The following is a 15,550-nucleotide window of genomic DNA, read 5'->3' as shown; positions in this document are numbered from 1 at the left end:
CCCAGTTTCAGTGGTCCCCCTTTTTTTTTTTTTTTTTTATAGACTAAAAATATGACTCATGTTCTGCACACGTGTATATAGAAATATATACAAACAAAAAGTAATACATGACTCCTTCCCTTGAGAAAAAGGTGGATACTTAGGAATATTAAAAAAATAAAAAACTTATTTATGAACTGAATGTTATGGTTTTGTACACTTTCTTGCATGTTAATTGCAATTAAATGAAAACACATTGTACTGTAGTTTAAATGTATATTTAATAACATTAGCTGACCTTTGGAGTGTTTTTTGACCCACTTAAGTTGGACTTAAGTACATATTTAAATGCCATTTCATAATTACTTCTGTTGTCTTTGAAATATGTCTACTGCGAATGTACTAACAAGCATTTATGGTAAACTAAAATGTAATTTCTATTGAAAATTGAATATCATATATAAATATATTTGTAATTACATGTTTGTAATGATGAAGTTGCAGTTTGGTACATTTAAATTATATTAACTTTAAATGTAATATTGATTAACACAAAACAAGAGGCTTTTTGCCTGCAGAAAGGTGTAGCTTTGACATCTACCAGCTAACTTACCAAACCGTGACCACCTGGTTTTGCAAAGGTTAAAATCCTAATATGTCCACCCTAACCCGTTTCAGAACCACATACGTCAACACGGGGAAGAAAATTGTGTTCATCAAACCATTTTGTAGAGTATTTCAGGTTCACTCTGTTCCAAGCATTTTTCCTAGACAAAATACTAAATTTAATTTAGACAAAAAAAAACACTACACACAAATAGTACTTTACAGGCATTTCTTTTTGACAGCCATTTCTCGCTGTCATAAAAGTTGTAAAGTTTTTGTGGCAGCTCATGCTAGCTCGCGCAAAAAAATTGCAGCTATTAGCATACTGTTTTCTGTAAGCTAAGAACCGAAAGCCTTACGATAACAAGCTTGTTTTTGTTCCTCAACTATTTCATCCATCTCACAGTTCAGAGAAACGCTTCCCCTCGTCTCGCCCTGTCACTGTTTCTCCCACACTAATTAAAACACCCTGACTGCTAACCCAATTTGACTCTCCATGACCAAATTAAGTTAGCTCACGTTTCAAATGGATCTTAACTCTATTTTTCTCTTCCTTCAAATTCAGCGGCTTCAAACGTATTTTTCCCCTCAGAAGTTGTTGACGCACAGCGACGGGGATGACAGAGAGCTCAGTATATGAAACTAAACACTGCGACTGCCAAATCGATTCTCCCACAGACACGTGTTGACGCGCGAGTGTTACGGAGCGTGTTTGTCAAATGTAGTGAGCGGTCTGGGATGGATAAGGGTGTGTGAGTGCTGCCATATGGAATGTGGAGTATTTTGAGCTCATATTCCCCACATCAGGTCAGTAAGGTCGGCCTGGAGGTCAGCGGTCAAGAGCTTTGACCTCGTGAAGTGAGATGAAGAAAGGAGAGTGATATTCCCTCGTGTTTCGGCCACACACAAGCTCTATCTAAGTCTTTGCAAATGCGCACACGCTTACACAAACAAGCACATGCATAGTTTTATATGCTTTATGTTCACAACATTCCGAAACCAGTGAATGCCGAAGTCTCTTTGGATTCCATGCTTGACTTTCCCATGACAAATCCCTTTAGGGACAACCCACCCCTGTTCCCCTTCTCTCTCTCCATCTTTGTGTCTCACTGTTTCTCGTTCTCCTTCCCAAATAGGCCTATTTTCCTAAGTGTTCTATGGTAAATTAAGTGTCCGTGTGCAGTTTGTTTGGGAACAGTGTGTTTGGGGTGTGTTTTTGTGGGTGTGTGAGTGTGATACTCAGACTCTGAAATCCAGTCACACAATGACACCTACACAGATTTCACCACAACACAGCACAGCATAGCTGTATCTGTCTGTCTGCCTGCTGTTTTATCTGTCCTTCTCTGCACCACTCGATAGCTAGTTACACAACAGTTCCAGTTCATTTTAGGGAAGCTAGTTTAAAACTTGTCAAGCTAGATGCTAAACCTGATTGAGATTAGTTAATCTTCAAAGTATGTTTCTGAAAAAGTAGCTAGCTCTGCTACAAGATAATTACAAGATCAACTTATAGGGATAGTTCACCCTAAAATGTAAATGCTATCATCATTTAATCACCCTCATGTCATTCTAAACCTGTATAAGTTTTTTTTTTTTTTTTTTTTCCCTCATCCATACAATAGAAGTCAATGGGTGCCAGTGTAGATTGGTTACAATTGTGTTCTTTAAAATGTCTTCTTTTGTGTCCACAGAAGACAGAAAGTCATACAGGTTTGCAACAGAATCTTCGTAGTTGGGTGAACTGTCCCTTTAAAATGTAACTATCCAATGACATAATGTCTAATTTTCTGGAAAGTGCTGTTACGATGGCAAGACAATGAGGGTTTTTGAATGAGTGAACTCGTTTAGGATGATGGCATTAAATTTGAAGAGATCCATTTACACTAAATGCAACTAAAAACTAGAGTACTTGGATTTAAATACATATTTCAATATAAAAATGCTTCACAGGGACTTGGATCGGTGAGTCTTTTGTTTATCCGTTTATTTACATGAGCTATCAAAATTAATTGATTCAATAGAACCGGTTCAATAGAAGTTTTAATGCTACATGTGAGCGAACGAACAGATTCGGAAAAAACTGTTTACTAGAATGAATTGTAATTAGCAGTGCTACATTTGTGCCTCAGGTGTCGACAGTGAAGCTTTGCAAGTTAGTAGCATCAAAAAGTTTAGTTCGTTGCACCGTAACACTGGGGCTAACAATCTGTTAATCTGATTGGTCGAGCAGCACTCTAATATGTAATAAGCACTCTGTTATGTAGTCCACTTTTTTACTACTACCAGGACGACTTAAATACGTGAAATAATAGTTTTTTTTTCTCCTTTATTGAGTTTAAATATAGAGTGATCAGTCACATGACATTTACATCTCAGATGACTGGCGGAAGGAAACAAAAATCGGTTTACATACTTTCAGAGGTCCTGCTCCAGCTTAGCAAGTACCATTGAGATGAATGGTAGATCTTCAGGTATATTAGACCTGAAGGTGAGGTGAGCTTCTGCGTGTTTATTGAAATATTTGTGTAGGTGTATTCCAGACAGTCAAAGAGGGAAAGCGCAGCGGGGTTTTCTCCATCACTATAATGCAGCACACGCATTACTCTCTTTGCTCGGCTCAGTGTGAACGCTGCGCTGGTATTTCCTGTTTATGCTGTAGGAGAAATGCCCTTTGAACTTTTCCAACATGCACTCCCTCAGGACACCCCAGTTCTGCGCTCCGGCCCCCTGTCCAGCCTCTCTCAGCATCCCTTTGTATTCAGTGCAAATAACACAATCAGCGTGGCCTACACTCGCCAAGATGTTTAGAGTCTTTTGTGGTTAGATTTGCATGTTTGTGAATGAGTGTGTGTGAGAACCTCAACACCTGGGCATCACAGATGCTTTTCACCCCTCTGACGATAAATGAGCTGATGTATTCATTAGTAATCACAGCTTAAGTCACCAATACATGCTGAGTACTACAAGAATGGCTAACATAACTTTATCCTAATATTTATACCAGCAAACTTTCTTGACTGAGACAGAGAAGAATGATGTGTTTTGTTCCTTGTGTTGAGATTATTTACATGCCTGTGATGGTGTATTCACTCGACACTGTGAATAGATTGTTGACATTTGGCCATGAAACAGCAGACACAATGGGTGGGAAAGACCACAGCAGTCAGAGAAACAGAGAGAGAAGTTTGTGCATAAAAAGATTCAGATCAATAGGTGGACAGCCACTTGAATAAAACAAAGAGTGTGTGTTTATAAATGAGCTCAGAGTGAAACTTAAGGAATGGAGTGTCGTGAAGTGCTTCTTTAGTTAATACAGGCCTCTCGGGGAGCTGAAGATGTATAGTTTCACACGCCATGAGTCTGATCTGATCGAGTCAAGCGGATCGAGAATGGTCCAGGGGAGTGGCGATACAAGTTTGTGTGTGTAAGTGTGTGTGTGTTGCGATGGCAAGACTCGCATTCCTGCTACTGTAACCCAGAGGAGGGCTGAAAGTAGCCGCCTTCCCTCCCTCCCTCTCTCCTTGTCCTTCTCACCCTCCCTTCCTCCTTTCCTCCCTCGCTCTCCCTCTCTGTACCACTCTGTAATTAAACGATCGCATGGTGACGCTAAGAATTTGAGCAGAAGTTAATAACCTACAGAATTACGGAAAGAGCTTGATTAGCTTAAAAACAGACATTTCGAACGGTGGACACTTGCCTCTTCTCCTCGATTTGGCTGTTTTCTTCTGCGTTTCCAGCTGAGGGAGGTGTCCTCTACAATTCTCTGTCACCCCAAGCACCCTTACAGATCGCCGTGCCACCTCTGGGTATGCCAGGGGTAAGTATGTCTGCTGACCGTACACTCAAGCATATGCTATGCATCACTGTCTCAGGTGAGTTTAGACAGTCATGCGCAACAGGTGTATCTCGAATGATGCAGTCGCTTGTATTGAGAATATATATTTGCTCATATTTGGATAGAAATGGCTGATTTGTTTCTTGTAATGTTGGTGAAAAAAGTCATGTACACGAGGCTGCGCATGTTGTATGGTTTGTTTAGTAGCGCTTATATAAAGTGGTTAGAAGTTCATAAACTGATCCGTTAGTTGCAGCTTGTGTTGATTGTTCACTGAGATCTGCGTTTCGTTTTGGTGGGTTTGTGGTGGGAAGGAAACTGCTAGTCTGGCAGAGTTCACACAGAGTGTGAGCACACAGAGTAGCACTATAATCTGGATTAGTGGTTTGAGGTCTGAAGGTGGTTTACACCGTTAATCAGCCCAATCAGACATCAGCTAATGTTGATTTTACATTCTTGTGTGTTTGTGCACAGGATGTTTATGGTTGCATATTGGTGTGTGTGTGTGTGTGTGTGTGTGTGTGTGTGCTCATTGGTTGCAGTTCACAGTGGCGTTCTACAGGGTACTTTGAAATTTCAAGTGTTTCGTTGCGTTTGCAGGAACATGTGCGTTTGACATCAGTTTTTGCATGTGTGTAACATGAGTGGTTTGTGTGTTTTAAACCTACACAAACCCACACAAACTGTATACAACTAATTGTGTGCACGTGTACTTTTATGCAAGTATACACACCAAAGTTTTAAGTGTGTATTTCTTGCATGCATTAATTAATTCCAGTTGTTCAGCATGTGTGTGTAGGTGAGAGATAAGTGAATATAATTGTTACATGATGTCATGTAATGTTAGTATTATTCCATAATATTGTTAGTATTGTTTGTTAATGTTGTTGTAACATTTTGATAGCGTCACTATAGCAGTCCATAGTGGATTCCTGTTTTTCCACTCTGCTGGAACACACTGTCTGTTCAACCTTTCCTGTTGTGTTTCTTGTACACACTCCACTGCAGTGGCCTGGATAGTGTGTGTGTGTGTGTGTGTGTGTGTGTGTGCACATTGTTGTTTCTGCTTTGATTGAAATAGTTACAAGCAGTTCTTTGGTACGAAAACAATTTCCTTAGACTAATAAATATTAAAATTGTTGTTGCTTACCCTTTCTTTACCTAAGGCTTAAACACATTGTTTAATCATCTTTGTTTTTTATTTGCATGTATGAGCTATTCTTTGAAAGAAAATGAGAAAGAGGAAAGTACTATGCCAGCCTTGGCATCGCAACCACACATTCCTCTCTATTAGATATGGATAGATTTACAGAGAGTTTCATGTTTAGCTCTCAAGTACCCACATGATATTGCCAGATATGCTTCATAGCAAGAAGTAACATGATAATTGTTTTTAACTTCATATTACAAAAGAATTGTAAAATGGACTTTGTATGGTGTATGCACATTATGGATTTTTTTTTTTTTTTAGTAAAAATGGTTCAATTGCAATTCCGCTACTTTTTCAAATATATGGTTCCAGATTTCACAAATATTGGTTCCAACTATTTGTGTGATGGGATTTTCTGCTTATGTAGAGCAGTATTGTAGTCAAGAAGTTGGACAACTTTCAAGACCATATTTGCTTGGTCTTGGTCTTATCTTGAGAGTTGTAGACTCAACACTCTTCTTGTCTTGGTCTTGACTCAAATGAGCTGGTCTCAACTACAACACTGATGTGGAGCATTTCAAATCGGTCATAAACAATTCCATTTTATTTTGGATTCTGTCTTTAAAAGCATCTGCCTATGCAGGCAGTAAAGAACAGCACAGTATATGTTAACAGTATTTTCCTTTTGTGTTTCAGAGACGCCACTCAAAGATGGCAGCCTGCTCCTGGATCCAAGGCTGCCATGTTGGTGAAAGTTAACAGCATTGGAAGAAACCAGTCTCTGGGTCCAGCTACTGCCCACCAATTGCTCCACCTCAGCCCCACCAACATTAGCACTTCACCCAAACCAGGTTACACAGCGCAACTTGACAGAACCGGTCTGCTCAGCAAAATGGCCGTTCCTGGAGACTCCAAGCTGGGTTACCACCTCAAAAGGGGGGATGCCAACTTCTGTCTGGTTTTGCCCACTACTAGCTCTTCCTCTTACTCTGCCCACCAGCGCTCTGGTGCAGGTACACCTCGCCCCTCCTCTCCTCAATACGGAGCTACACCATCAGCACCAATCTATGATGAACCTCCACCCATGGATCCCCCCATTTACGATGAACCCCCAGTGGAAATGGAAGTAGAAGGGGCGCACCACTTACACCGAGTTCCCTACTCCACCAGTCACAGCCTGCCGAGAGGAGCCCAGCCTCCTAAACTCCTCCAGTTCCCCCATTCCAAACACATCTGCAGCTCCTCAGCTAGTGAGTACAGTCCGGCCGGCCGGGAGTGCATCAAACACATGGTGAACGTGGATGCAGCTGCATCCAAGCATCAGCCCCAGACATCTAACACTATCGAGGGGCCTTCAAACACAGCCAGTCCTCAAATCCAGCCACAGTCTCCAGTTTCTGCCCAGATTAAGAAAGAAGTCTCTCTGGAGAAGAAGCAATCATGGAGGCTGTTGGAGCCCCGCCACAGCCGTCAAAGCAGTCTGGCCTCTCAGGAGTACCCAGGCCCTGCTGCCATCACGTACCAGGACTCTGGCTACTCTACTGGGCCATCCCCAAGTCTGAGAAGGAAGAACCGACGTCGTGCAGCTCTGGGCACTGGGTCGGGTCGACCCGGGTCGGTGGGCAGCAGTGGGGAGTTGAATGCATTGAATGAGAAGCTGATGGCGGAAATGAGGGCGGTGGTAAGCCGTTCCAATGCACTACATGGAAGCAAGGTTAGTCTGGACACTGAGATGGGTTCAGAGGCCTCTGGAAGTACTGCCCGCTCCCTGGTCAGTTCATTGAAGATGGGGGCAAGAGGGGGTGAATCGAGGGAGGATGTGACATCAAGTAACCGATCACTGTATAGGGGCGGGGGCAACAACCAGGGCAATGTTGTGTTGTCGGCACTGGTGACAGATGGGCTCGGAGGCCGGCATAAAAGGACGTATGAGAAAGTGGATTCGCTGGAGAAGAGCGTAACATCGCAGACCAGCTTGTCCTCCCCAGAACCACCAAGGTCACCTTCACAGGTACCAACACTTTTTGCAGCTGTCCACTTGCTTATGGTTGGTCCAGTACAGCAGTCTGGCTTATCCCCCTTTTCACCAAATTTGTCCTTTATTCCTCTTTTTTTTAAATCACCCTTCTCACATTCGATGGTCCCACTGTGTTTAATAGAGTTCCTTGGAGTGGAAAAGCAAAACAACACTTCCCATCCGGTTGTTGTAGAAACTATGCAGGAGATGGCGAGTGTTGGAGTTTCCTGAGCTGAAAAGTGTGTGAATATTCCATTCTAGGGAGATTTACTTTTTCTGTCTGTCTATGTGTGTGTGTTGTGCTTAGATTAATAGGATTGTACGAGGGCCAGTTGTTTTTCTCATGTGTTTAGTGAGCATGAGACTGATGGACGAGGAGATGTAAAAGAGTCAAAAGTAAAGATCAGCTGAAATGTGTGTGTGTTTGATTGTATGTTTGTGGGGGATGTACATATGGGAATCGGGTAGCAAGTAGGTCAGTGTAGAGCTTGAGAACCAAATTACTTTTTCAGACCGTCGTCATGGATGACTGTATTTAACGTAGAGTGTGTTTTATGTGGATGAACACATATTGGTCATAATAAAGGCAGATAGCCTACATCATTTGTTACCTGCCACCAGTCCACATTGTAGTGAACTTTATAGCAAAATTGCTCCCTTTTTTAGATACCCTGTCACAATACTGGAACTACTGACACTGCAGACAGTGGAACTTGAGTAATCTGCTTCGTTATACAATTGAAGTCAAGCATAAACGCTTACATCCAAAGTATACTTCGTTTTTGTACGTGTACGCTAGCGTATGCGTAGTCGAATGCGTAGCCTTTCAAAATAGACACTATTTCATAGCGTGCGTGAACACAGGTGGTCGACACATGCACTCTAGAAAAGTTCATCTTAGTCCAGTGTCTGTGCTCTTTAGTTTCCGTCTCTAAAGTTTCATTTTCTACTGTGAAACAGCGGCCTGGGCCACACTGTGGAACAACTGATTAGTGCAAAACAAATTCAATGCGCATGTGTGACCTGCACATACAAAAGTAGGCGGTTACACAAATCGGGTGATGCGTGTACTATTCTAGTGAAGAAATTTGTGTCACATCACACGCACTGTACGTGGACCCTCACGTACGCGTAAAATCTGAAGTATACTTTGGCCTTTACTACAACCAACAGTGCAGGAACTCGAGCAATTTCATCACTGTCATTATGAACATACCTTTAGAAGGCAGCTGCAGTGCAGCCCACCAAGGTTTGAAATAGAGATTAAGTGTTTTGTATTCAGGTTCTGCATTTGATAGCATTAGCATCTGTGTTAATGCTGTTCATGAAGTCATTCCCACACGAGTGCTGGAAAAACTGGAACATAAATTAACCTTTAGTCTGTGCTCCACCAGAAACAACCTGTCTGTTTTGAAACATAACAGAAGTACAAGCCCTGCTGCTATTTGCAGAAGAATTGAGAAAGCAAAACAGAGACCGGGCCAGTCCCCTCATTCACTCAGCCAGGTGTTGTGGTTGTATGAGACAGTCGGCTCTTACAGCTCGCTGTGATTTGGCACATTCGTGTAATATGTTTCGATGTGTGTGCTGACAGTTTCATTTGTCATTACTCTAGTGCTCCACGTGTGTTTTGGCTTCTCCTGGGGAGCATAAGTTGGTGGAGTTTATATTGTGGATCTTAATACACTAGGAGAGGTTTGTCATCATTCAAATGATCATAAACGATTTAAATAATCACCTGTAAAACTTTATCAAAATGACCATTTTGCTTAAGTATTATGTAGGCCTATGTTAATCTTTGTAAATAGATAATGATTATTCAATATTTCAAGTTAATTTAAATATGGCCAAATTTAAAAATGTCAGATTTAACAAAAATACAAGTTTATCTGTAGTATTCAGCCTCCTCTGTATGTCTGCTGGACCTTTGGCTTTTTCTTCTTGCCTTTACATGCCTCATTACCTTCATCAGTCTTTTTCTCTCTCTCATACTTACATGTCTGATTAAATACAACAATAAATGTAAAGGTTGTGAGGTTGGAAACATTGACTCAGTGATTTGGTTCAGAGCAAGCTCATTACATCTTGATGGAGGCAGAACCTCACTAATGTCCAGATGCATGGAGAAACGCTCCATTCTTACAATTTAATATGACCACATTGTTAAATCTGTATCACTTTGGGCACAGTGTCACAGTGACGTAATGCCAGGGGGCGCCGAGGCATGAAAGGAAACCCTTATGTTACGGGAATATACCACAAATGTAATGTGCTGGATATGTATGACACTGCATATACAGACGACATCATGTTCATAACCTGTCATCTCTCATTTACTCTTTTTGTAACCATAATAATGTCAGCATGATTGTGTTTGGTTGTATCACATGCTTGGCTGACTCAAGAATCAAAGGTAGTACATTTCTCAAATTAAATTGAGATGTTTTTGTAGATTTGTCTGCCCTGCGTTAAACTGCGGCACGGTGTGACACGATCACATTCACAATCTCAGTCAGTCATAGGGTTGGGAATCGAAAATCGATTCTGATTCCAGAATTGGATACTTTAGGTCAGGAATCGGATACTTGTTGTCAAATTCAAATTTCGATTCCGCCTATCGATTCCTATGCGCTTTTTTTTTTTCTTCATCTGTGAGGACCGGACCTTGCAATCTGCCAGGACCTTGCTCGCTAATCTAAGCGCTCCAAAGTTTGGCTACATTTGCAATCAGAAGCCAAAAAAGCTAAGTATAATATCTGTGATAGCTAAACATGTTGCAAGAGAGGTGTCACCACCAACATGACAAAGCACTTAATTTAATAGATCGTTAAAGATCGCTATCACTATTCAAACACCAACATGATTCTATTCCTAAATTACAATGATTCGTCTGTTTCATTCCTCAAACTTTGACGTGTGCGATCAATGTTGTGATCACTTGGTTCGTCCGTGCAGCGTACGATCACACCAGTGTGATCTGAACATTTAAATTTGCGTTCGCGCTGCCATTGACCTAAAGAGAGGGTTGGGGGGGGGAGAAAAAAAAAACGAAATGTATCCAGAATCATGCAGTTCTATTTTGCACACAAACAGCTTTTAAAGAGTCCAGTTTTTATGTAGCCTGTTGATTTTTGTTCATGGTATTCAGCTCCAATAAATGGTTTGCAAAAAAAGAGACACGGGATAAATGTTCGATATTATTTAATCACATTGGAATCGAAACTGGGAATCGAAAAGAATCGGAATCGATAAGCAGAATCGGAATCGGAATTGATAAAATTCAAACGATACCCAACCCTAGTCAGTCATGATTCATTTATTCCACAAACGAAGGTATCCGATTACCAGTTGGACATCAGTTATCACAGTTTGAGTAGTATTTGTCTGGTCATGTGATTTCAAAATGGCTGCCTCCATGAATTGACCCACTCCATGTTAAACAGCTTTTAGTCTTTTTAAACGCCACAATCGACTGCAAGCTCGCATTAAATTTTTTAATCCAACGGCCACATCTCAAAATTAATCATAGAACCAAATAATCAATAGAACCAATAGAATGTAGGCCCTACCTACATTTTTTTTTTCATTTTCAATAATCCGTTATACTTAGATGTGTGCTACAATATGGAAGAAAAGATCTGTTGCTACTTCCATTCTATCGTGACTATTCCATTGGGATAAACACATTTTTTTAGAAATACTATTGAATCATATATGTGTATGTGATCATTTTTACACGAGAGAAAAATACATTAAATTCGTTCATTAAATTCATTTTCTTTAGTGTGGAAGATATCGGGCCGGGGTTTTTGGAGCATTAATGAGTTAGGAAAGAGGGAGAGAGGAGGAAAGAAGAGGGGAGGCAGTAATGTTTGAAGTTAGGATGTGATTTCCATATTGGGTCACCTGTTTAGGGAGCGAGCGTAATCTATGTGAGCGTTTCCAGTTTTCTGCAGGGAAAGTGTAAGCCAATCGGCTGCAACCTACGCAACACACGCACTCAGATTCAAGTTCCTGCGGCAGTCATGATGGTGCAAATAAATGCTAGAACAGCTGCATCCATGCTGACATCTTTCTGTTTCTCAATCTTTCTTTTTGTCTCCAGACAGGAACACTGGAATCCAAAACTCTGCAGGACATCTCGCCCCAGGACTGTGACCATGACAGAGCGGGTCACGGAACTGCCCACCTCGCCCATAAAAACAACAACAACAGTCCCCCTCCTTCCGTTGGCAGCACGGGTTCCGGTTACCAGTACCCGTACACCACCCTCTGCAAACCTACACCTGACGCCAACATGGAGGACTGGGCCAGCAAGAACCTTAACCAGCACACGCAGGGCTTATTTCGCCGGCGCGTCTCCATTGCTAATATGCTGTCGTGGAACCGTGGCTCCATTAAGAAACCCATGCTGATCACCAGCGACCGGTCTGTCAAGAAGGAAGCCTGCGAGATGTTCAAGCTGGTCCAGGCCTACATGGGCGACAGGCCGGCCAGGTTTGACAAACGTCACGCAGCCCTTCAGGTGGTCACGAAGTGCTGGGGGATGCAAGGCTTGAGGGACGAACTGTACGTGCAGTTGGTGCGACAGACCACCGGAAACTTGAGTTTGAGGAGTTTGGAGGCAGGCTGGGAGTTGATGGCCATCAGCCTAGCATTCTTCTCACCTTCGCCCAAGTTTAGGCTCTATTTGGAAGGCTACATCCAGCGACACATTGAGCCCAGTAGTGATAAGAAACGTAGGTCATTTCAAATATTTATTATAGATAAATGCCACTTGGTCTGAAGTTTTATGTCAAATGCAATTGGATTCATACATTTATAAGTGTGGTTTAAGTGTCCAAATACTTAAGCCAAATAGGGCCAGTGTATGTCTTGGATAGTCCAGTGTTTTTGTTTGTGGGATAGGGAAAGGACACACACAGGGGAGTGTTTATATTTTAGGCTGTCCCATATGGATTCAAAGCCTGAAACACTTATATACATACAAACAGAGCAGGCCAATATTGGTTACACTGCTAAAATTATTATGGCATTGTGCCTACCCAAACAGGATGTAACGCTGTGGAGGAGAGAAAAATAAAACGCAGGGGTTACTGCAGGTCAAACGTCACAGGTCATGGAACAATAAAGTCATGTATTGTTCAGGCAGACTGTCGGGGCATATGAGCGTTCACAATTAACAGTTTTATTGTATCTGACAGTACTTCAGCACATCATGGAGCAGCAGGACATAAAAAACAAGAAGAATTCAAAATCCAGGAAGAAGAGGAGACAGAACAATGAGGAAGAAGAGGATGAGGGTGAGTTTATGGTGGAATGAGTCATTTACACAGACAATCAGGGAAACGTGCTTACAGACATGAGAAATCTTGAGGAGAGATTTTGGCAGGAAGTTTAGAATTAAGGAATTTGCTCCCTTTCAGTTCATAAGTTGGCATTTGAAGCGAATAGGCGACACCTGACAGGAATCTATCTATCTATCTATCTATCTATCTATCTTTCTGTCTTTGTCTATCTATGTATCTATCTATCTATTAGTGGTGGGCGGTATGACCAAAAATTAATATCACGGTATTTCCCATTTATACGTTAACCAGGAGTCACTCTCATTTATAATCGTGACATCGTCTGATAAAATCAGCATGCATGTACAGTAGATGCATGTTGAGCGGCTATGCGGTGGTTTTGGCTATATATTACTTTTTTGTCTCATGCAGCGCACTACCTGCGTCTGAGTAACAAAACAAAAAAAAATGTTGCTTTATATTAATAGACGAACTATGCTCATATTTATAATTCCAAACAGTCAGTAAGCGACGGGTTCTTGGAAACGCTGTTTTGTACTCATTTATTGACGAGTCGGCTGTGGTACGGCTAGCTGAAAGCGATGCTTCTCTGCCGATCACTGCACAGAACAGACGCAGAGAGAGACGACACTGCGCCGGGAGAGTCAGACCTCGCGCTCGCGGGGCAGCACTGGCGACATCTTCCAACTGAATCATACCCTCAAACGCGTTCCGAACATTATTTAAACGACACCGGTATTGCGGTATTTAAAAAATTAATATCATAAGAAAAATAAACACCGGTATTCGGTATGAACCGGTATACCGCCCAGCACTACTATCTATCTATCTATCTATCTATCTGTTGTTGTCTATCGTTCTGTCTTTATCTATCTATTGTTCTGTCTATCATTCTATCTATTGTTCTGTCTTTGTCTGTCTGTCTGTCTATCTATCTGTCTGTCTGTCTATTGTTCTATCATTCAATCATTCTATCTGTCATTCTGTCTTTGTCTGTCTGTCTATCTATCTATCATTCGTTCTATTGTTTGTTCTATCATTCTGTCTTTATCTATCGTTCTGTCAGTCTGTCTATTATTCTATCGTTCTTTCAGTCTATCGTTCTTTTGTTCTGTCTGCCATTCCATCCGTCCATCCGTCCGTCCGTCCGTCTGTCTTTCTGTCTATTGTTCTATCGTTCTATCTATCATTCTGTCTTTTTCTGTCTATCTATCATTTGTTCTATTGTTCTGTCCTTATATCAGTCTATCGTTCTTTTGTTCTGCCATCCATCCATCCATCTCTCTATCTCTCTATCTCTCTCTGTCTGTTGTTGTGTCTGTCTTTTCATTGAATACGTAGTGAATGCTGTTTCATGTTGTTTTTCGTGTTCTGTAAGCTAAAGCGTCCTTTATCTTTAACTGAAAGAGAGGCTCCCAAACACTCCCACTCATAGACACCGTCAAGGGGTTTGGTCTACAGTGTATATAAGGGAATCTTCCTGGTAACACGTTTGGCTGAGGAGGGACAGTATTAATGATGCTTTGGGTCCGCTGGTGGAGGAGAACCACTCAAAGAGGGAGCAGCTGGCCGAGCACAGAAGGGGAATAACCCCCTCCTCTCTCTCTCTCTCTTTTAGAGGCAAGATTAAAGCTTTGAGCAACAAGACGTTCTGCGAGTCCCACGCTTCCCTGGCCCGTAGCCAGACTGCGCAGGCAAAGAGAGAGAGAGTTTGTGGGTTGAGAGGCAACAAAGATCCTGAGAACGTCTTTCAGTCTTGAAGCGAGAGTGATAGGAGATGGAAAGAGAAAGAAGAACAGGCAGATTGAGACAAAAAAACGGAGAACGGGACATTTTTATCAGGTTACACCCTCAGTGGCTGCCATCCAACTTAACCCTCAGCTTGTTCTTTCATCTCTCGTCTATATTCCTCTCGCACACAGTGAGCCTTTCTCAAGAGCCCCGCTCCAAAACAAAGAGTTTGACGAGACAGCTCTGCGTGGGCTCTTAATAATGCAGCTCCAGCCTGGCCTCGGTTAATTACACTGTGCGCTGTCTTCACGGGGGCAGTGCCACGAGACATGTGCTCACTTCAATATCACCAGTTAAGTAATGGCCACTATCACTGTTTGAGGTGGAAGTGCATGGCTAAAATGAACTCTCATTGCCCAGATATCATTTAGTACTGAATACTTATTACAGAGGCAGCACATCTGAAGCAACCTGAAGTGTTTTGCTTCATAAGATGGTGATGGTGATGAGTTCATGGATCACCTTTTGTGTAGTGTTGCTTTCGTCAACGAAAATTATGACTAAATATCGTCGTCAACGAACCTTTATCACGTGACGAAAACGAGACGAGACGCAACGTAAATGCTGGTCATGTGACGATGACTATAATTAAATGTATAATGCAATATTGTTGACGAATAAAAACGAGACTAAATGTGGTTTACAAAATAAAAACTATGCTAAAATGTCTCTTCATTTTCGAGACAAAACGAAATGTTATAACGTTATTTTCGTCTCGTTTAGTCGCGTTATTATTATTATTTTGCAGTATTTCTGTTTCCTGTGTCTCACTTCAGGGGCTGCATCAGGTCGCACTGCACAGACGCAGGCGACGTCACTTCCTCAAGCCCCACTCGCGGCATTATTTAGAACAGTGTTTC

At 41.8% G+C, this 15,550-nt stretch overlaps 1 protein-coding gene across 1 annotated transcript in view; it reads left to right on the top strand.

The window, feature by feature from the left end:
* The window catches only part of LOC107693558 (rho GTPase-activating protein 39-like), a 71,998-nt gene that overhangs the window by 43,175 nt on the left and 13,273 nt on the right, over positions 1 to 15,550 (top strand). The window contains exons 3-5 of the mRNA XM_016493003.1: positions 6,270 to 7,584; positions 11,696 to 12,329; positions 12,795 to 12,893. Of these exons, the coding sequence (XP_016348489.1) occupies positions 6,270 to 7,584; positions 11,696 to 12,329; positions 12,795 to 12,893 (2,048 nt within the window). The remainder of the gene's footprint in view (positions 1 to 6,269; positions 7,585 to 11,695; positions 12,330 to 12,794; positions 12,894 to 15,550) is intronic.

This window comes from Sinocyclocheilus anshuiensis, unplaced genomic scaffold (assembly GCF_001515605.1).
Source record: "Sinocyclocheilus anshuiensis isolate Anshui unplaced genomic scaffold, SAMN03320099.WGS_v1.1 scaffold967, whole genome shotgun sequence".
In the NCBI taxonomy this organism is placed as follows: domain Eukaryota; kingdom Metazoa; phylum Chordata; class Actinopteri; order Cypriniformes; family Cyprinidae; genus Sinocyclocheilus; species Sinocyclocheilus anshuiensis.
The sequence above is the reverse complement of the archived record's forward strand: the minus strand, read 5'-3'. Positions and strand labels throughout refer to the sequence as shown.